General features: G+C 43.0%; 1 protein-coding gene across 3 annotated transcripts; it reads right to left on the bottom strand.

The window, feature by feature from the left end:
* Positions 1–325: 325 nt before the first annotated feature.
* On the bottom strand, positions 326–7,121 carry isl1a (ISL LIM homeobox 1a). Of its 3 annotated transcripts, none has more exons than XM_004558630.4 (6): positions 6,938–7,121; positions 6,407–6,596; positions 5,408–5,667; positions 4,266–4,552; positions 3,618–3,785; positions 326–2,730 (listed from the first exon to the last, which is right to left on the bottom strand). In XM_004558630.4, the coding sequence occupies exons 1-6, from the start codon at positions 6,963–6,965 to the stop codon at positions 2,614–2,616; spliced, it is 1,050 nt and encodes a 349-aa protein (XP_004558687.1). In that variant the 5' UTR covers positions 6,966–7,121; the 3' UTR covers positions 326–2,613. The 3 variants fall into 3 exon arrangements, with proteins under 3 accessions (XP_004558687.1, XP_004558688.1, XP_076746648.1); XM_004558631.4 differs by having other exon boundaries at positions 4,266–4,549; XM_076890533.1 differs by having other exon boundaries at positions 4,266–4,549; positions 5,366–5,667; positions 6,938–7,114.
* Between the last annotated feature and the right edge of the window lie 8,638 nt (positions 7,122–15,759).

The following is a 15,759-nucleotide window of genomic DNA, read 5'->3' as shown; positions in this document are numbered from 1 at the left end:
TGCAAACATAGCAGCTCTTTAAAAAAAACCCACTTTATTATATGTAAAACTCTTACCATCTGCCATTTGTGGTCAAATTGAAATATGACTCTGGTCTTTGAGGCAAAGCTTTTCTTTAGTCTGAACAAAGCTAATGACTCAGAAAATGTGCTGAATAATTACTGTGCATGTAAGGTATAGACTGAGCGTTTCTATTATGTTCTGGGCTGTCAGAGTTTGACGAGAACATGCCTGGTGTTCATGTGAATACAGTCTGGCACAACCAAAGATGGGAGGTGAGAAAGACATCACAGGAACGTATGGGTGTTTAACCATGATAACTGTCTTTTACACATGCTGCTGAAGACTCCCAAACTCAGCAAGGTGATGTTTCCAAATCGCCATCAAGCCAAAGCAATAACCACATAAACAGTCACTCTACTCAGATGACACAGAGCATGGAAGCTGCTGTGGTTGGCAGCTGCTACCAACATTATTCTTAATTTGATTTTGGGAATTATTGCTACATTTGAGTTGAAAATGCTCGATCAGTAATGCAGAGTAAAATGCAAAATGATCAAGAAAACCATCCTGTAACTTGGCTTTTCTGTTCACTGCCATCCCTGTAATAACAGCTTGGACTTTTAATCATATACTGTACGTCCCAGCTATGAAGGACAGAACCGCATTTTAATATGCACGAATTACAACCTGCATTGGAGGTTAATGCTTTTGCAGTACAGTATTTGTATTGTAAAAGCTGGATACTGATGATTCAGGGCACGGGCATCTTTTCTCTGACAATAGTAAACAATGTTGTGTTGTAAAGTTTGTCTTCTTCTGTTTTTCATTAAACCTCCTGACTCAGTGAGATTTTATTGTAAAAAGCATTCAGACAGCCCTGCTGATGCTGCGGAGCACCACTTTACATTTCAGAGCAACCTGCATTTAAAAAGAATTAGCTTTCTCTCATTCACAAATTTAGACACATATGTAATTATTATTAGAAATTAGTGAAATCATTCAAATATTAAATATATCGTTTCTAAATCATAACATTAGCCGTTAGGACAAAATGCTGATTCCTGTTTTTTAGATGTTACATTTCTTACAGTGTTTTGGGTTTGTTTGTTTCTTTGTTTGTTTGTTTGTTTGTTTGTTTGTTTGTTTGTTTGTTTTTGGGTTTTTGTTCAAAAACAAATCCATACATTTTAATGTCAAACAGAAAACAATGAGTGTCTGTATAATCCAGACAAGTCGATATTGTTTGCTATGAGCACCCCGCACCGCAGCCATGCAGTCACACATTCCCATACACCAAATAATAAACTCAAACACTGTTTAAAACCTGCACTTTGATCCACACTGAAACATTATAGAACAGCGATGTTCACAAAACCCTGAGACTGCTTTGGACATTTGTCCAAATACTGAAAGCTTAAATTCACGGCACGCACCGTGTGCGTTTGTGGGTTCTGTCACCTTCTTTTTGACTCGGTTATTTAATGGCAAAGGGAATAGTAAGAATAGCTTTAGTGTTTTTAATTTGGACTTTTCTTAAAACAAGTAGAATTTTTTCTGTTGCGGCCACGTTATGGCACCGTGTGCAGTGCCGAGTGTGGCCGTGTCTCTTAAAACGTAATCCAGCTATGCGTACAAATGAAGATCCACGCGGCACATTTTAGACGGAAGAAGATTTTAAAGGTCGGGCGTTTTGTTAGGCTGGAGATGTTTAGCGGTGCACTTTGCGCTGCAGCAGGTAGCAGAGTATACGTAACCTGACACAGCATCTGCACTAACATGACACCCAATTAACCACAGTCTACCCATCCAGGCATTTAACCAGAGCTGATGTGTGTCCGCTCACAGAGAAACACGCGTCAGACGTGCAGGTAAACTCCTTATTGTCATTTTGTTTGTTGATTCCGACAAACAAGCGACAGACCAAACGCCTTGGGGTTTTCTTTCTTTCTTTTTTTTTTACTTCAGTTAAGAAAGTTACACAAAAGGTGGCAAGTTTGTTGACAATAAATAATAAATAATCTTGCTGCACGGGAACAAACAAAACATTTCCTTCCGGAGCTAACAGTATTTTTTAAGTTATTATTAATTTACACATCTTTGGGGAAGAAAAAAAATGTTGGACGGACACTAACTCGCACAAATGTCCCACGAAGCTTGTGGCAAAATAGAGGTATACCTTGTTGCAAATGCTTTAGTACTTGGGTCTTTAAGAAAATCATGTAGTTAATGGAGAACCCCCGCCCACACCCCACACAGTCATTTATTATATGACGAGGTGCGTGTGTCGAATTAAAAAAACAAAACAAAACACAGTTTCTATTGAAAGTCGCGTGCGGCATGTCGCGAGTACAGAGAATCTCGAGCTCTCTCCTCGCCGCCGGGTCCCGTTCATCGGTGAAGCCAGCTTCATGCCTTCTCTGTTTGGCAAACGGGCAGCACCGACCGACCGCGAGGACTCGTCGCGTTATCTCCTCTGGACGTTAGAATGTGTGACTGTGGTAAATCCCATGATTGTCTTCACAGTGTCAAAATACAACCAGGGGGTTGCTTGGTGCAGTCGAGAAGGGTGATATGAAAGGGGCTGTGTGTGTCTGTCCACGCAGCGCCGGCTCAGGCCTCGATGGGGCTGGAGACCATGCTGTTCGGCGTATCTGGAAGCTGAGACGACATAGACGCTACTTCGCTGCCCGTCGAGTTCGAACCCGGTCCTCCCTCCGAGAAACTCACCTGCAGAGCACATTAAGCGAACCTTTAAAAGCACAGCTGAAACTTTTACACGTGCACACTAAAAGGCCTTGGATTACATCTACTCATGGGCAGGTCAGTGCTGCTGCTCAGGGACGCAGTTCAGCCTGTGTGTCAGCAAAGTTTCCAAAGGAAATCCGTCCGTCAACGTCACTGCAACCATCGACGTCATAATAATAATAATGATGATGATGATAATAATAATAATAGATTTGTAGTCTACTGCTTTACAATTGCGCGATAAAAGAAGCGGAACGAGGATGGCATGGTGTTCGCTTTTACAGGTATTTGAAAGTCTGTTAATTTGAGAGTAAACGGAACCAAACGGGAAAAACACAAAATGCTTTAATTTTATTTAGAAAGCTGGTTTACATCGTCCGGGTGCGCTGCACGTGTCTTTGCCGTGTGTGGCCGGTGTGGAGAACAAACACTGCTGGTCTTTCGGGTTACCCACAGCCTCGTGTCTGTGCGCTTAAGCGCATCTGACCATATTCCCTCGAAATTTTACATACTTGAAATAAACGTAGAAAACGTAGCGTCAGTGGTCACAGTGGTTATGTGTCCATGCTAATTCAATATTCTTCAACAGATTAAGGATTATATATATATCTATATCTATAGATAGATAGATAGATAGATAGATAGATAGATAGATAGATAGATAGATAGATAGATAGATAGATAGATAGATAGATAGATAGATAGATAGATAGATAAGGGACCTAGCAGTGCTCGCAAACGACACACACTATTAAAAAAAACAAAAAGTTGTTCAGAGCAGCTGCTGAATGTCCTCAAAAACTGAAATCACAGCACTTTTGATATCAGCAGTGTGTTAATGTCTGAGCGCGAACCAGGAAATCACGAACCAGTTGTTGGAAAGCAGGCTGGTCGATGTCGCTCTGCAGCGCGAAGTCGCTGAGCACCTTCCAGGGCGGCTGGTAGCTCTGCACCTCCACCGGGTTGGCTTGGATGCCTCCGTCGTGCCGCTCCGGGCTGGCTGCCACCATCGGGGTTCCCGTCATTCCCTGGATGTTCTGCAAGAAACGGAAGCATCCTGCTCAGCACCACGCACAGTTACTGGGAGAATTACACGCGAGGGGGTGTTGCCGTGTAAACTCACGTGCACGATTGCTCAATCAGCAGAACAATCAATCACATTATGTCCGTATTTCACATAAATATAGACGTGTGTGTGTGTGTGTGTGTGTGTGTGTGTGTGTGTGTGTGTGTGTGTGTGTGTGTGTGTGTGTGTGTGTGTGTGTGTGTGTGTGTGCGCATGCTTGACCTCAGAGCCCGGGTGAGCTCGTGCACAGTCCTTCTTGCCTGTCACGGAACTTCTGATTTGAACTTGATGAATAAATCTGCTCTGAGGCCTTTCTGGGACTGACACCTTGATTAATGACGGAAGCAGCCTGCCGACCACGGTGCCACATCACGGGCCTCTTTGATACACGGGGTGTCAGTGGATCGTGTGTGATCGGGTGTGTGGGCTGGTGATCGCGTTAAGCACCTACCGTCTTGTCGCTGGACTGCTGCTGTTGTAGCTGCTTCATGAGTTGGCTTCTCTTCTTGTCTTTGCATCGCTTATTCTGGAACCAGACCCGGATCACTCGCGGGCTGAGGCCGGTCATCTCCACCAGCTGTTCCTTCATTAGAGCGTCGGGCCTCGGGTTGGCGTTGTAGCAGGTCCGCAGCGTGTGCAGCTGCTTCTCGTTCAGCACCGTCCGGACCCGGGTGGTCTTCTCGGGCTGTTTATGTACGTGAGGCCGCAGAGCGGGCTGACGGGCAGAGATTGGTTCTGCTATGGAAAAAAGTGAAAAACATCCGATCAAATGAAACACGTAGACTCCAAACACGGACACGCGAGCGGACTCCCTTTAATTCCTCTCCACACACGTATGCTTCTTCCACAATTTTGTGAATTCTGAATCTCTTTCAGCATCTTGTAGAAATGTTTTTGACTTGGTAACATTAAAAAACGCGCGGCTGTGGTCCCTGAGCATCAGAGAACCTCAGAACTGCGCTCACACATCCAGAGAAAAGCTGGCCTTTGGAAAAGACGCTTTTTCGTTATTTAATTAGCTTCCGGTCTCATTCAATATTCGATTAATATGTGGAAGAACACTCTGACATATCGGAACCAAAGCCATTATTTGTTACAGCAGGAATGGAGCAGGCTGCCCAAAGCCATTAAAACATTGATAGGAATAACCAAAACTATGAGAAGGACCAGCAGCCGTGTTTACTGATCCCCTCCAACAAGAATAATTGGACTTTTTCGGACAGAAGCGCACCTCAGGCCTTTCTCTAATCCTCCCACAGTCTGCAGAAAACAAGTTACACCAGCCAAAAGCATGAGCAGACAACAGGTCCACTAAAATAAGGCCAACAAACCAAATATGACAGCAGAACACTTCCACTCTCTGTGGCAGGAGGGACACGTTCCCCTCGATGGAAACGCGTTAAACACAGATCAAACATGGGCAGTAAATCCCTCTGATATCGCAGCCTGCGTTTGACAGATTTGAAGCACAAGAAACGAAATGTCTTTCATTTTAAGGACTACAAAAATAAAATAAAAATACAGGAAACACCAAGTCAGCGTTGAACACACCGTGTGAGCTGAAGTGCCGATCTGCAGCAGCAGCAGTCCTACCTGCCATCTGCAGCGGTCTGGCGGGGTGCAGGGGGCTCAGCGGGTCCCCGGGGCCCAGGCTGGCCCGTTCCACAACATCGTGGTCTGCTCGACAGAAGAGCCCGTCTTCTCGCAAAGCAAATTCGTCCCCCGGGATGAGCTGCCGACTGCAGGCCACGCAGCGGAAACACTCAATGTGGTAGACCTTGGAACGGGCCCTCATAACGAAGTCGTTCTTGCTGAAGCCGATGTTGCATTTAGCGCATTTAATCCCGTATAACCTGCGAGGCACACACATGCAGGGCTGGTCATTCACACGGCACACAGCTCGGCCACTACACACTGATGATAATAATAATAATAATAATAATAATAATAATAATAATAATAATAATAATAATAATAATAATAATGGTTTAATATTTACTTATTTGTAATAATTACAAAACGCCCGAGATGTCCACATTTTAATTTAAATTATTATTATTATTATTATTATTATTATTATTATTATTATTATTATTATTATTATTATTATTATTATTATTATTATTATTGCTGCTGTTGTGATTATTATTATTACAAATATAATTAAATAAAACTATGAACTTGTAAATGAGCTTGGTGAAGTTGAACAGGAATTGTGACAGAGTGAGCTGTCTGCTGTCTGCACAGAAACGTCCTGCGGGTTCTCGCTCTGTGTGGTTTTTCACACTTTGCTCCGGAGTATCCTGCGACCTTGAGTTGTGGTCTGGATGAATTATATTGTTCCAGAACGTTAAACCACGTCTTATCGCCGCATTACGAAATGCTGGCGCTACTTTCTACATAAGCTGCTGTATCAAGTAACTGTGATTCTGACACGTCAAATGAAATGTGCCCGGTGACAAAGGGACTCCAGGGAGAGTAAACGAGTCCGCATCATCTCAACTTGATCTTGTAAATATCAAAACAACATAATTCCAATTTTCGAGCTGCTCCAGTTCTTCGTCCCGTCCCGTCCCGTCCCGGCCGTCCTACCTGATGTAGTCCCGTTTACAGTAAGTCTTTCCATCCCTGACGAAGCACGTGCAAGACTCGTCCAGGTACTGGCTGCACTCGGCACACTTGAGACAGGCGGCGTGCCATTCAAGGTCCGGAGAGACCCGCAAGATATACTGGTCGTGGATCTGGTTTCCGCAGCCCACGCACAGAGACACCAACCGCTTCTCTGGAAGGGCAACAACATAAGAACACATGAAACACTCTTTAGCACACCAATTATTATTATTATTATTATTATTATTATTATTATTATTATTATTATTATTATTATTATTATTATTATTATTATTATCATCAAGACTACTATATAGGAGGTAACACAGCTTTCATATAAATATATATAAATATATATAAATATATATATATATATATGCGTGTGTGTGTGTGCCGAGTTTAATAGGGGAAAGTCATATACTGTGTTTGCGGAGATCACCACGTAACCAAGTCAACTCTTAGTTCTGAAGAATTAAGTTCCAGCATGGATCCAACATCGAACACATGTCTTACTTTTCGGCGGGTCCCCCATGTCTCCCATGTCCACAAAGTAAGGCGACGTTAGGTCCACTGTCACAGCGGGCTGCGGAGCCTGGAAGCCTGGGTAAGTCCTCCGCTGCCGGGCTGCCGGACCAGGAGCTGCACTGTCCGGCTCGGATAGGGAGTGTGTGTACGTGTGTGTTTCCAGTGTGTGTGCAACTCTGACAAGCGACGGGGCTGACGTAGGACATCAGCACGTCATCTGCATGAGCAGCTGATTGGCTCTGCAGACCCTGACCAACACACACACACACACACACACACACACACACACACACACACACACACACACACACACACACACACACACACTGGCACACTTATTGCTGCATATCAATTGTTTCTCAGCTTTGCTTTGCCCTCTTCTGATCTGTTCATTTTCTCTCATTTTATTCTAGTTTGCAGCAAAGCTGCTTATTGTTCATATAGCTAATCGTTACGGTATATTATTTCAGTAAAGGAAAGCCTCACATCACTGTTACCGTCTCTGTGATGGAACATATAGCAGGCCACAGCGAAAAATCGCCGGGCGCGCACTGTTGAATACGCTCATAGATTTAAAGCGATTATCAGTGTGCAGTTAGATCCACAATTATATTGCACCTCGTGGGAGATATGTATATAGAATATGTCTGTCTAACTGTCCGTGGGCTGTCTGTGCTGTTAACACAACTGTACGTGGGCGTAAACTTTCTTTTCTTTTAAATTCCTCGAAATGGGAAATTCAGAAAACAGCTGTGCGGCCAGCTTTTAGAAACAGAAAGCAATTCGAGTTCTTTACACAGACAAAAGTAACGTAACGAAAACTAACGAAAGATACGAGCAGACGCGTCCTGCTTCGGTGTTCAGCAGAAAGCCCGAAATCTGACAGGCCGGGACCCTCGAAGCCGCCCAGACACACACCAACACGCCCTCTTGTGTTAGTAAGTAACTACTAACACAGCGGGAGTGGACACATCACACCTGCAGCAGCCTCCACAACCACGCTAGAATCTGTCGTGGAAATGAATTGAGTCATGCTACCGTCAGACTAATGTAGTGGCGGGCCAATAACATTAAACATTTATTATTATTATTATTATTATTATTATTATTATTATTATTATTATTATTATTATTATCAAAACAAAAAAAGAAGAAATTCCCAAAATTGAAACGAGAGGAATTCTTCTCTTAGCTCTGTGGAGACATCATAAGACAGACTGATGATTGAGACAATCTACAGTTTAGCAAAATGTCCAAATGCAAATACAAGAACAAATTAACACAAACAATTAGTTTTATTATATGAAATGACTGTTTTCAGATTTCCCTTCATTGTTCTCCATCACCATCATTAAGCCCAGAATGAGGGAATATTTTCTGGAAGAATTTTATTCCATCTCAAAAGCAGAGATCTAAAAACTTCTGTCAGTATGTGGTGGTGGCATGTTAAGGCCCAGCGCACCTTCCTGAGACACTGTGTGGTTTTTCCATTTATTTCCTGTCTGTGTACACGATGATCCTTATTTGTAACCTTTTAGTGTAAGTACAGGAAGTAACTAAGATTTTATTGTTTCCTGTTGCAATGCTAGTTTGTGTTATTTTTAATACACATGTGATCACTGTCTTTTCATTGTCCACTAAAAACAGAAAGCATTGATACAAAACATTTTGGATTTGCTGATACAATTATATTACGAGTGATTTATCTATGTCAAACTTATCAAAACAAGATTATATAAATCTGCTGATGCTTAACGATATAAACACACGTTTGGACGTGTAAATAGTCCTTCTCTTTAACTTTAAACAGAAAAAGCCTCTTTTAAAATTTCACTGTCAGGATATTATTTAGGCTGAAATGTGTCTCTATGGGTGAGCACGCATGCAAAGAATAGTTGCTGATTTTAGCCCCACAGTCAATAGAGTAGACTGTGTAATATAATTGTAATATTAGTTGTAAAATCAAATTTTCCATGTGATATATTAGTGATGATGTAAGGAAAAGCAGACTAAAACTGTGTTATTCTTATGTGATTAAGACAATAGACTGAGGTATTATTTCTCCCTCTCTTTGTCCTGTTGTCCCTCCTCACCCAGCCGGTCGGGGCAGACGGTGCCCCTCTCTGAGCCTAATTCTGTTGAAAGGGAGTTTTTCCTTCCCACTGTCGCCAAAGTGCTTGCTCACAGGGGGTTGTCTGGGTGTTAGGGTCTGTATTACTGTACACCTTACACTGAGGTGATGGTTGTTGTGATTTGCAAATAAAATTGAATTAAATTAAAATGCGGGTGTGAAAAATCCAGCCTCACCAAACTTTCTAAACAAAAACTTGGTTTTCATCACTTTATCTGGATGAACCTTTACATGAAACATCCACAAGTTTGTCTTTGATGATAATATTAAGGCAATAAGAGGCTAGCTTTGGCCTGACTGATTTGTCCTCCTATCTGACAGTTTTCTTCAGCTTCTTTCAGAAACTCTGAATCATATCTGTCAAGTCCTTCACCCTCATCTCAACCCTGACGAGAACATTTCAGCAGACAGTCACGAGTGTGGGCTGTGGATGCTGTCTGTACTGTCCAGTGGCAAGAGGAGATCTACCTCCCCTGGGTGCCCCCTTGTGCCCCACAGACCATATGGCTTGGCCTGGCCCTCTAGATGGTGTGCTGGTCCATGGACCACCTGAGGCAGCAGGAGCTCTTATAATCACTGGAGACAAGGGCCACTTGACACCAGGCTGACAGATGGTGCTGCAGCACTGCTGCCCTGGACTACTGCTGCTGCTGTGTGTGTGTTCAGATTGAGAGGCACAATAAGGGTGATGATGTGTCAGGGGTGGTTAAACATGATGGTGGCAGCCCATCTTCTTTTGTCTCTAGGGCAGCCATAGCCGCGGGCCATGACTGCAGGCAAATTTCATCACATATAAGGAGCAGAGCCTAAACGACAGAGCAGCTCCACGCTGCCGCGCAACATCCAGGAATAGTATCTGTTTCCACTGTTGCAGTTACAGAAAAACAGGAACTACTGTTGGTCAGGCAACTCTGGAGTTCCAAGAAGGAATGTTACACACGTTCCCACTGAAGATGAATGTAAGATGTTATTATTTGTTATGAATGATATTATTTCGATTTTTGTGTGGAAAAAATCCAAATAATATACGACTGTCCTTCAGTTCACTTGCATGCTGTAATCAGAGCTTATAGTTGCTTTTAATGTTAACTTCTCCAATCCTACCACCAGAAGTATAAATGCTGCAATGAATGCAAAATTCAAAATTGCATGTGGTGTCATGTGTAAAGCTGTAGCAACTACAGTACGTCAGTAATACACTGGGCCACAGTTTAGCCTTCAACATGGAGACAACATGGAGATTCTACAGTATATCGTACAACACAGGATGACATACAAATACTCGCTTTTTCTTAATATTAAATCACTATAATGAATCTTTTGCTTGTATTTTTCAGTTAAAACACCCTGTGCCCAGGCTTAACTCACAGCAGCCCTCCTTATTTCTTTTTCTTAGTTATTGTAAAGATGATCTTTTTAGTAGATTTTATTCATTGTTGTTTACATGTATTTAAAATGCTATAGGAATAAAGATAACTATTGATGTTGTTTCCCTTTAGTTGCATGTTACCTGCTCCTTCCATGGAAAAATTATACCTGCTACACCATAAAAAACAACACATAAAATCTACACAATAATTTGAGGTAACAGTTTGTACTTATTTTAAATGAGTGAAAAATTGCACTCATTTGGACTATTTGGATACATTTTACTACATATTTCTAGTAAATAGCAATAGGAAATACAGGGTTTAAAATACTAAAAGAAATAAGGTCCCTATAATAATTACTCATTGAAACTGATCATTCTAACTCTTCTTTGCAAGTAAACAATAGTTAATCTAATTAATATTTATTTATTGCTGATCTGTTCAGCTAATTAACCTCCATTATTCAAGGAAATGCAGCTTCACACACCAGACGATGACTATGTCAAAGTTTTTAATCCGTAAAATGATCCAAAAACATAAAATGATTTTATTTGCTCTGTAAAGGGTGAAGGTGTATGCAACACTTCCACAGTGGATTTGAAGACTTTCTTTCCCCCTCAAACAGTCTTAATACCATTAATGACTTCCTCCCCTCATCCAGCCGCTCACAGCAGATGGCCGCCCCCCCCTGAGCCCGCTTCTCTTGGAGATTTTTTCCCATTAAAAGATTTTTTTTCCAACTGTTGCCAAAGCGCTCACTCGCAGAGGTCATATGATGGTTGGGGTTTTCTCTGTTTTCTTGTAGGGTCTTTACCTTACAGTATTAACCGCCTTCAGAGAACTTTTGTTGTTATTTGCTGTATAAATAAAATTGAATTCAGTGTGCTACTTTGAAGAACTGGATCACAAAACAGTTCTGTCATAAACAAAATGACCTTTGGGGTAGGTGAAAGGACAGAAGGCAAGAAGGAGGTGAAGGGAACGGAGGAAAGGAGAGGAGATAGAAGGAGAGATAGGAGAGATGAGAACTCTCTCTGTCTGTAGAGATGAAACCTTTTTATAATTATTCATTTAACTGTTTCAACTCCATTAGGGTTAGGAAGCACAAATGCTGCAATGAGAGATTAAAAAACAACAGTAAGTCCAGATGTGCAAATTGATTGAACAGCAAAGTAGAAGTGCAATGATTACTCTCTTAGACTAATCACAAAAATCATTTCCCCCACAAATACACGATATTTAGTTTAGTTCCTGAAGGAGAAAAAAATCACTTATTTTAAAACCCAGAATCAGAGTTCTTAGACTCTTTTACATTTATGCCGATGAATTGAATATAAGAATTGTTGACAATGGAGAATCAGTTATTTGATAGATTGTTGCACCTCTACAATAATGAATATCTTTCTCTGGAACTGGATGACAAAAGAAAACCAAAATACAAGACACAGCATACTCACAGGTCGAGCCGAAGGGTGGATTCAAGGAGTGAACTCGGAAACATGAGTTTGAAGTGACTTTATTTACAGCATCTAAACAAATCTGAAAATGAAGGGAAAAGGGTATTAGCATTTTAGAGTGAATGAGAGAAATGAGTGAGACGCACAAAATAATTGTAGCACTTACCTGTCACACTGGTACGAGGAGACAGGGGCTGGCAGCTGCAGCACACATCAGAGGGGCTGCAGAGCTTGGGTGAAGCACATCACCCGAATGGCTGAGGTGGTGAGCGGTGAAGAACAGGCGCTGGAGATCACACACAGACAGGTTAAAAAGAGGCTCAGAATAAAGACAGTAGCTAATTGAGGAAACCAGGTGTTACCACAGAGATAGTACAATCTGCCAGAGAATGGGTGCGCAACTGCAGCTTTAGAAACACCAACCTGATGAAGGCAATGCTGGGAGAGGGCCTCAGCTCTACCAGGGACACACTGGCTCACAGAGGAAAACACAGAACAGCAACAACCAGCCCAGTGCTGATTTCCTCAATGGGAAATGGTCCCAAGTAGCACGGGGCCAGTTTCTTTGACATGCACTAGAGAGGAATGTCCGCAGAGGATAACCAAACCTTCTCACGTAACCGCATACTGTGGCGCTGGAGACCTCCTCTGGTCAGCAACCCAGTGGTTTATTCCACTGCACGCAGGAAGGCAGCCTTTGTCTCCAGATTCTTTGGCAGGAGATGTTGCACCGACAGCTACCTCTGTCTCCTGCAGGGAGAGAAGTCGGGGCTGGTACCCTTAAGAGGCCTTGAAAGGGGACAATCCTTTTGAGGAGGTGAGAGTGTTATGTGCATATTCTATTTACACCAAGAAGCAGGGTTAGAAGAGATGACGCTGCCTCCAGCTCTTGATTTGTCTGTTCAGTTTGACCATTAGATTGAGGATGATAACCAGATAACCATGGAAAGCCTTAAAAAGCTTTTTGTACTGCAGCCCACGAGCTGCAGGCCTTGATACAAAACAACACCAAAGGGTAAACCATGCCAAGCCAGTGAGGTCCACTGTGATGTGTGACCCCGGCTGAACAGGGATTGCTAATCAGAGTCCTGAAGGTGGCTGATGATGGCTCTTGTCGTGCGCACAGGTGTCACAGGGTGGTATACATATTCGCTGGTGTCTTTTTCTAGAGAGGGCCACCAAAAGGTGCGCTTGAGTAATGAGATGGTGCAGCTTACCACGGGGTATATTGCAGGACCTGGGAGCAAACAGATGAGGGAACAAACAGTGGGTTGGGCAGCCCAATTCAAGGGTGATTAGGCAGAGAGATTCTTCAAACAATAAATGGTCGTTCAGCCTCTTCCAGCCAGTGTTGGTGTTCCTCTAAAGCTGAAGCATCCACCTACACACGACCGGTGCTGAACTGAACCTGGTTTTGAGCTCCTTAAAGGCTTGAACTGCTTCCATGGACCACAAAAACTCCCTGGAAGGTGAGGCGAGTTTAGTTAGAGGTGCAGCAATGCGACTGTAGCCTTTGATGAAATGGCAACAGAAGTTAGCAAAACCAAGAAATCTCTGTAATTGCTTGGAGAAAGTAGGCCACTCCACAACTGCCCTTTTTCTGGCTCTGTCTTCATCAATCCACTTTCAATTGAATAAAGCAGAAATGTCATGAAGTGGTGTGAAACTTACACTTCTCTGCTTTCACAAACAGTTTGTTTTCCAGTAGATGCTAGAGCACCAGGCGCACATGATTAGTATGTTCAGCTCGGGTCTTCGAGAAAATTAGAACATCTACACAGACAAAAACGAACAGATTCAAAGAGTCTCTTAAAGCATCATTAACAAGTGTCTGGAAAATGGCGGGTGCATCTGTCAGCCCGAGGGGCATCAACAGGTACTCATAGTGACCTATGGGAGTGTTGAACACGGCCTTCCACTCAGTGCCTTGTCTCATTCTTAATAGATGATAGGCATTTTGCAGATCTAATCTAGTGAAAAGGCTCAAAAGCAGAGGACATTAGCAGAACCCCGTAGTCAATGCATGATTCAGCATGACCTACAGAAAATAAGCCAGTGCATACTGGAGAAGATGATAGTCTTATTATCCCCACCTCTAAGTGTTTGTTGAGGGGAGTGAGGCCCCGGGGAGGAGATCAACGGCGCAGTTTCATTGGGATGGTGAGGTGGAAGTGACAGTGCTTGATGCTTACTGAAAACCTCATTGAGGACATGGACCAAGGGGACAAGAGAGAGACATGGAGGTTTAGGTGATGGAGCTGGGGTCGCAGCAGGAGCTGAAAGCAATGCAGAGCTGCACCTGCCCGTGTTCATCATGCTCCCTAACGAGCGAAGGCAGAGTCTGCAGGCTCCATAATTTAGCCAGATTGTTCAGTCAGGTCGAGCCAAAGGGTCGACTCGAGGCACGGACTCACAAACACAAGTTTGAAGTGAATGCAGACTTTATTTGCAGTGGTCGTGTATTAAAACAGACAGAGATGACACAGACTTCTCTGGGAAAATCTGAAAGGGAAAAGGGGATTAGTTTTTAGAGAGATTGTGGGAATGAATGAGACGCACAAAGGAATTGTAGCACTTACTTGTCACACTGGTACTGGTACACACCTTATTATCAATAAAGACAAAGAAAGACACGAGCAGTGAGCACAAGCCAGCTCCTGACTAACCATTAGCTTTGTTTCACCCCACAGGGAGCTGTGCCTCACTCTGTTTCCCTTGAATAAAATGGTGGAAATACAGCTGAGTAGTACTTCTCAGTGCCTGCGTGATGACGACCTGGACCATCTGGGTTCTCACCAGTATGAACCTTACACAGCTTTGAGCTAGCAGCAACTACTGAGCTCCTACCATATTAAGGAAGCTTCAGTTTTAAAAAATCAGCACCGGCTCTGGGACAGTGGCTGACTGACACAGAAAGGCCAGATACCGAGCCTCACTATATCGATCGGTCATGATACTGGATTTTACGGTTTTGTTTTGTTGTTTGTTGAACACAGCCTGCTGGTCCCTTCTTGCTGCACAGACCCAGTGTTCACAATCGTAACAAGCTGGCTCTGACAGTGATAGCTCTATTTCCATCATGTTGTAAGAATGAAACCTTGGGGGGTATCCAGGTGTCTCCTCCAAGGAAACTGTTGTGATATGACTGAACTCTTCTTTAGTCTAGTAAATAAGGAAAAGGACAACGGGAGGAACTGTCCAAGATAGACATCAGTGGACAGAGTTCTTGATGGTAAGGAAAAAACCTTACCTGAGCATCCCTGAATAGTGCAGGCCACCTTTCTTGGAGAACCCTGACCAATAAGCTGTAGGTCTCCAAGTTCACTCTTCAGCTTAAGAACATTTTGAACAGTTTGTCTGCAGTTTTCTCTGTGTTTGTTCACTTCCTAGTTCAAGCCTCTCCGAGGCTTATTCTTGTCCTTGTTTTCCCCATGACCATGTGAAGGAAGATACTTTACATTTGGCTTTTTTACATTTTGGCTGGGCATACATCAACATCAGCAAGAGCAATCAGGATGGAGACAGGACAGGACTAACTTTGAGCGAGATAACCATGCCATAATCTCTTATGTTTCAATTAGTTCAATCTCTGTAATGGGTGAAGTTGCAGACTTTACAAAGCTAGTTCATTTGCACTGAGGTAACAATGGTATTATGGGTTCCATGTGTAGCAATGGGAATTGCATTTACCTGTGTGTTCCACCCGGGGTCTTGAGAGTGTAACACCGGAAGGTGAGAACCGGAGACTCATGACTGTTTATTAAGAGTTTAATAAAAGTTTACCTCGGAGGAGGGAAAGTTCAACCGAGCATCTTGTGAAGTTTATAGAGAGAACAAGATGAAACATGGTGG

The sequence above is a fragment of the Maylandia zebra genome, linkage group LG12 (genome assembly GCF_041146795.1).
Source record: "Maylandia zebra isolate NMK-2024a linkage group LG12, Mzebra_GT3a, whole genome shotgun sequence".
Lineage (NCBI taxonomy): Eukaryota > Metazoa > Chordata > Actinopteri > Cichliformes > Cichlidae > Maylandia > Maylandia zebra.
The sequence above is the reverse complement of the archived record's forward strand: the minus strand, read 5'-3'. Positions and strand labels throughout refer to the sequence as shown.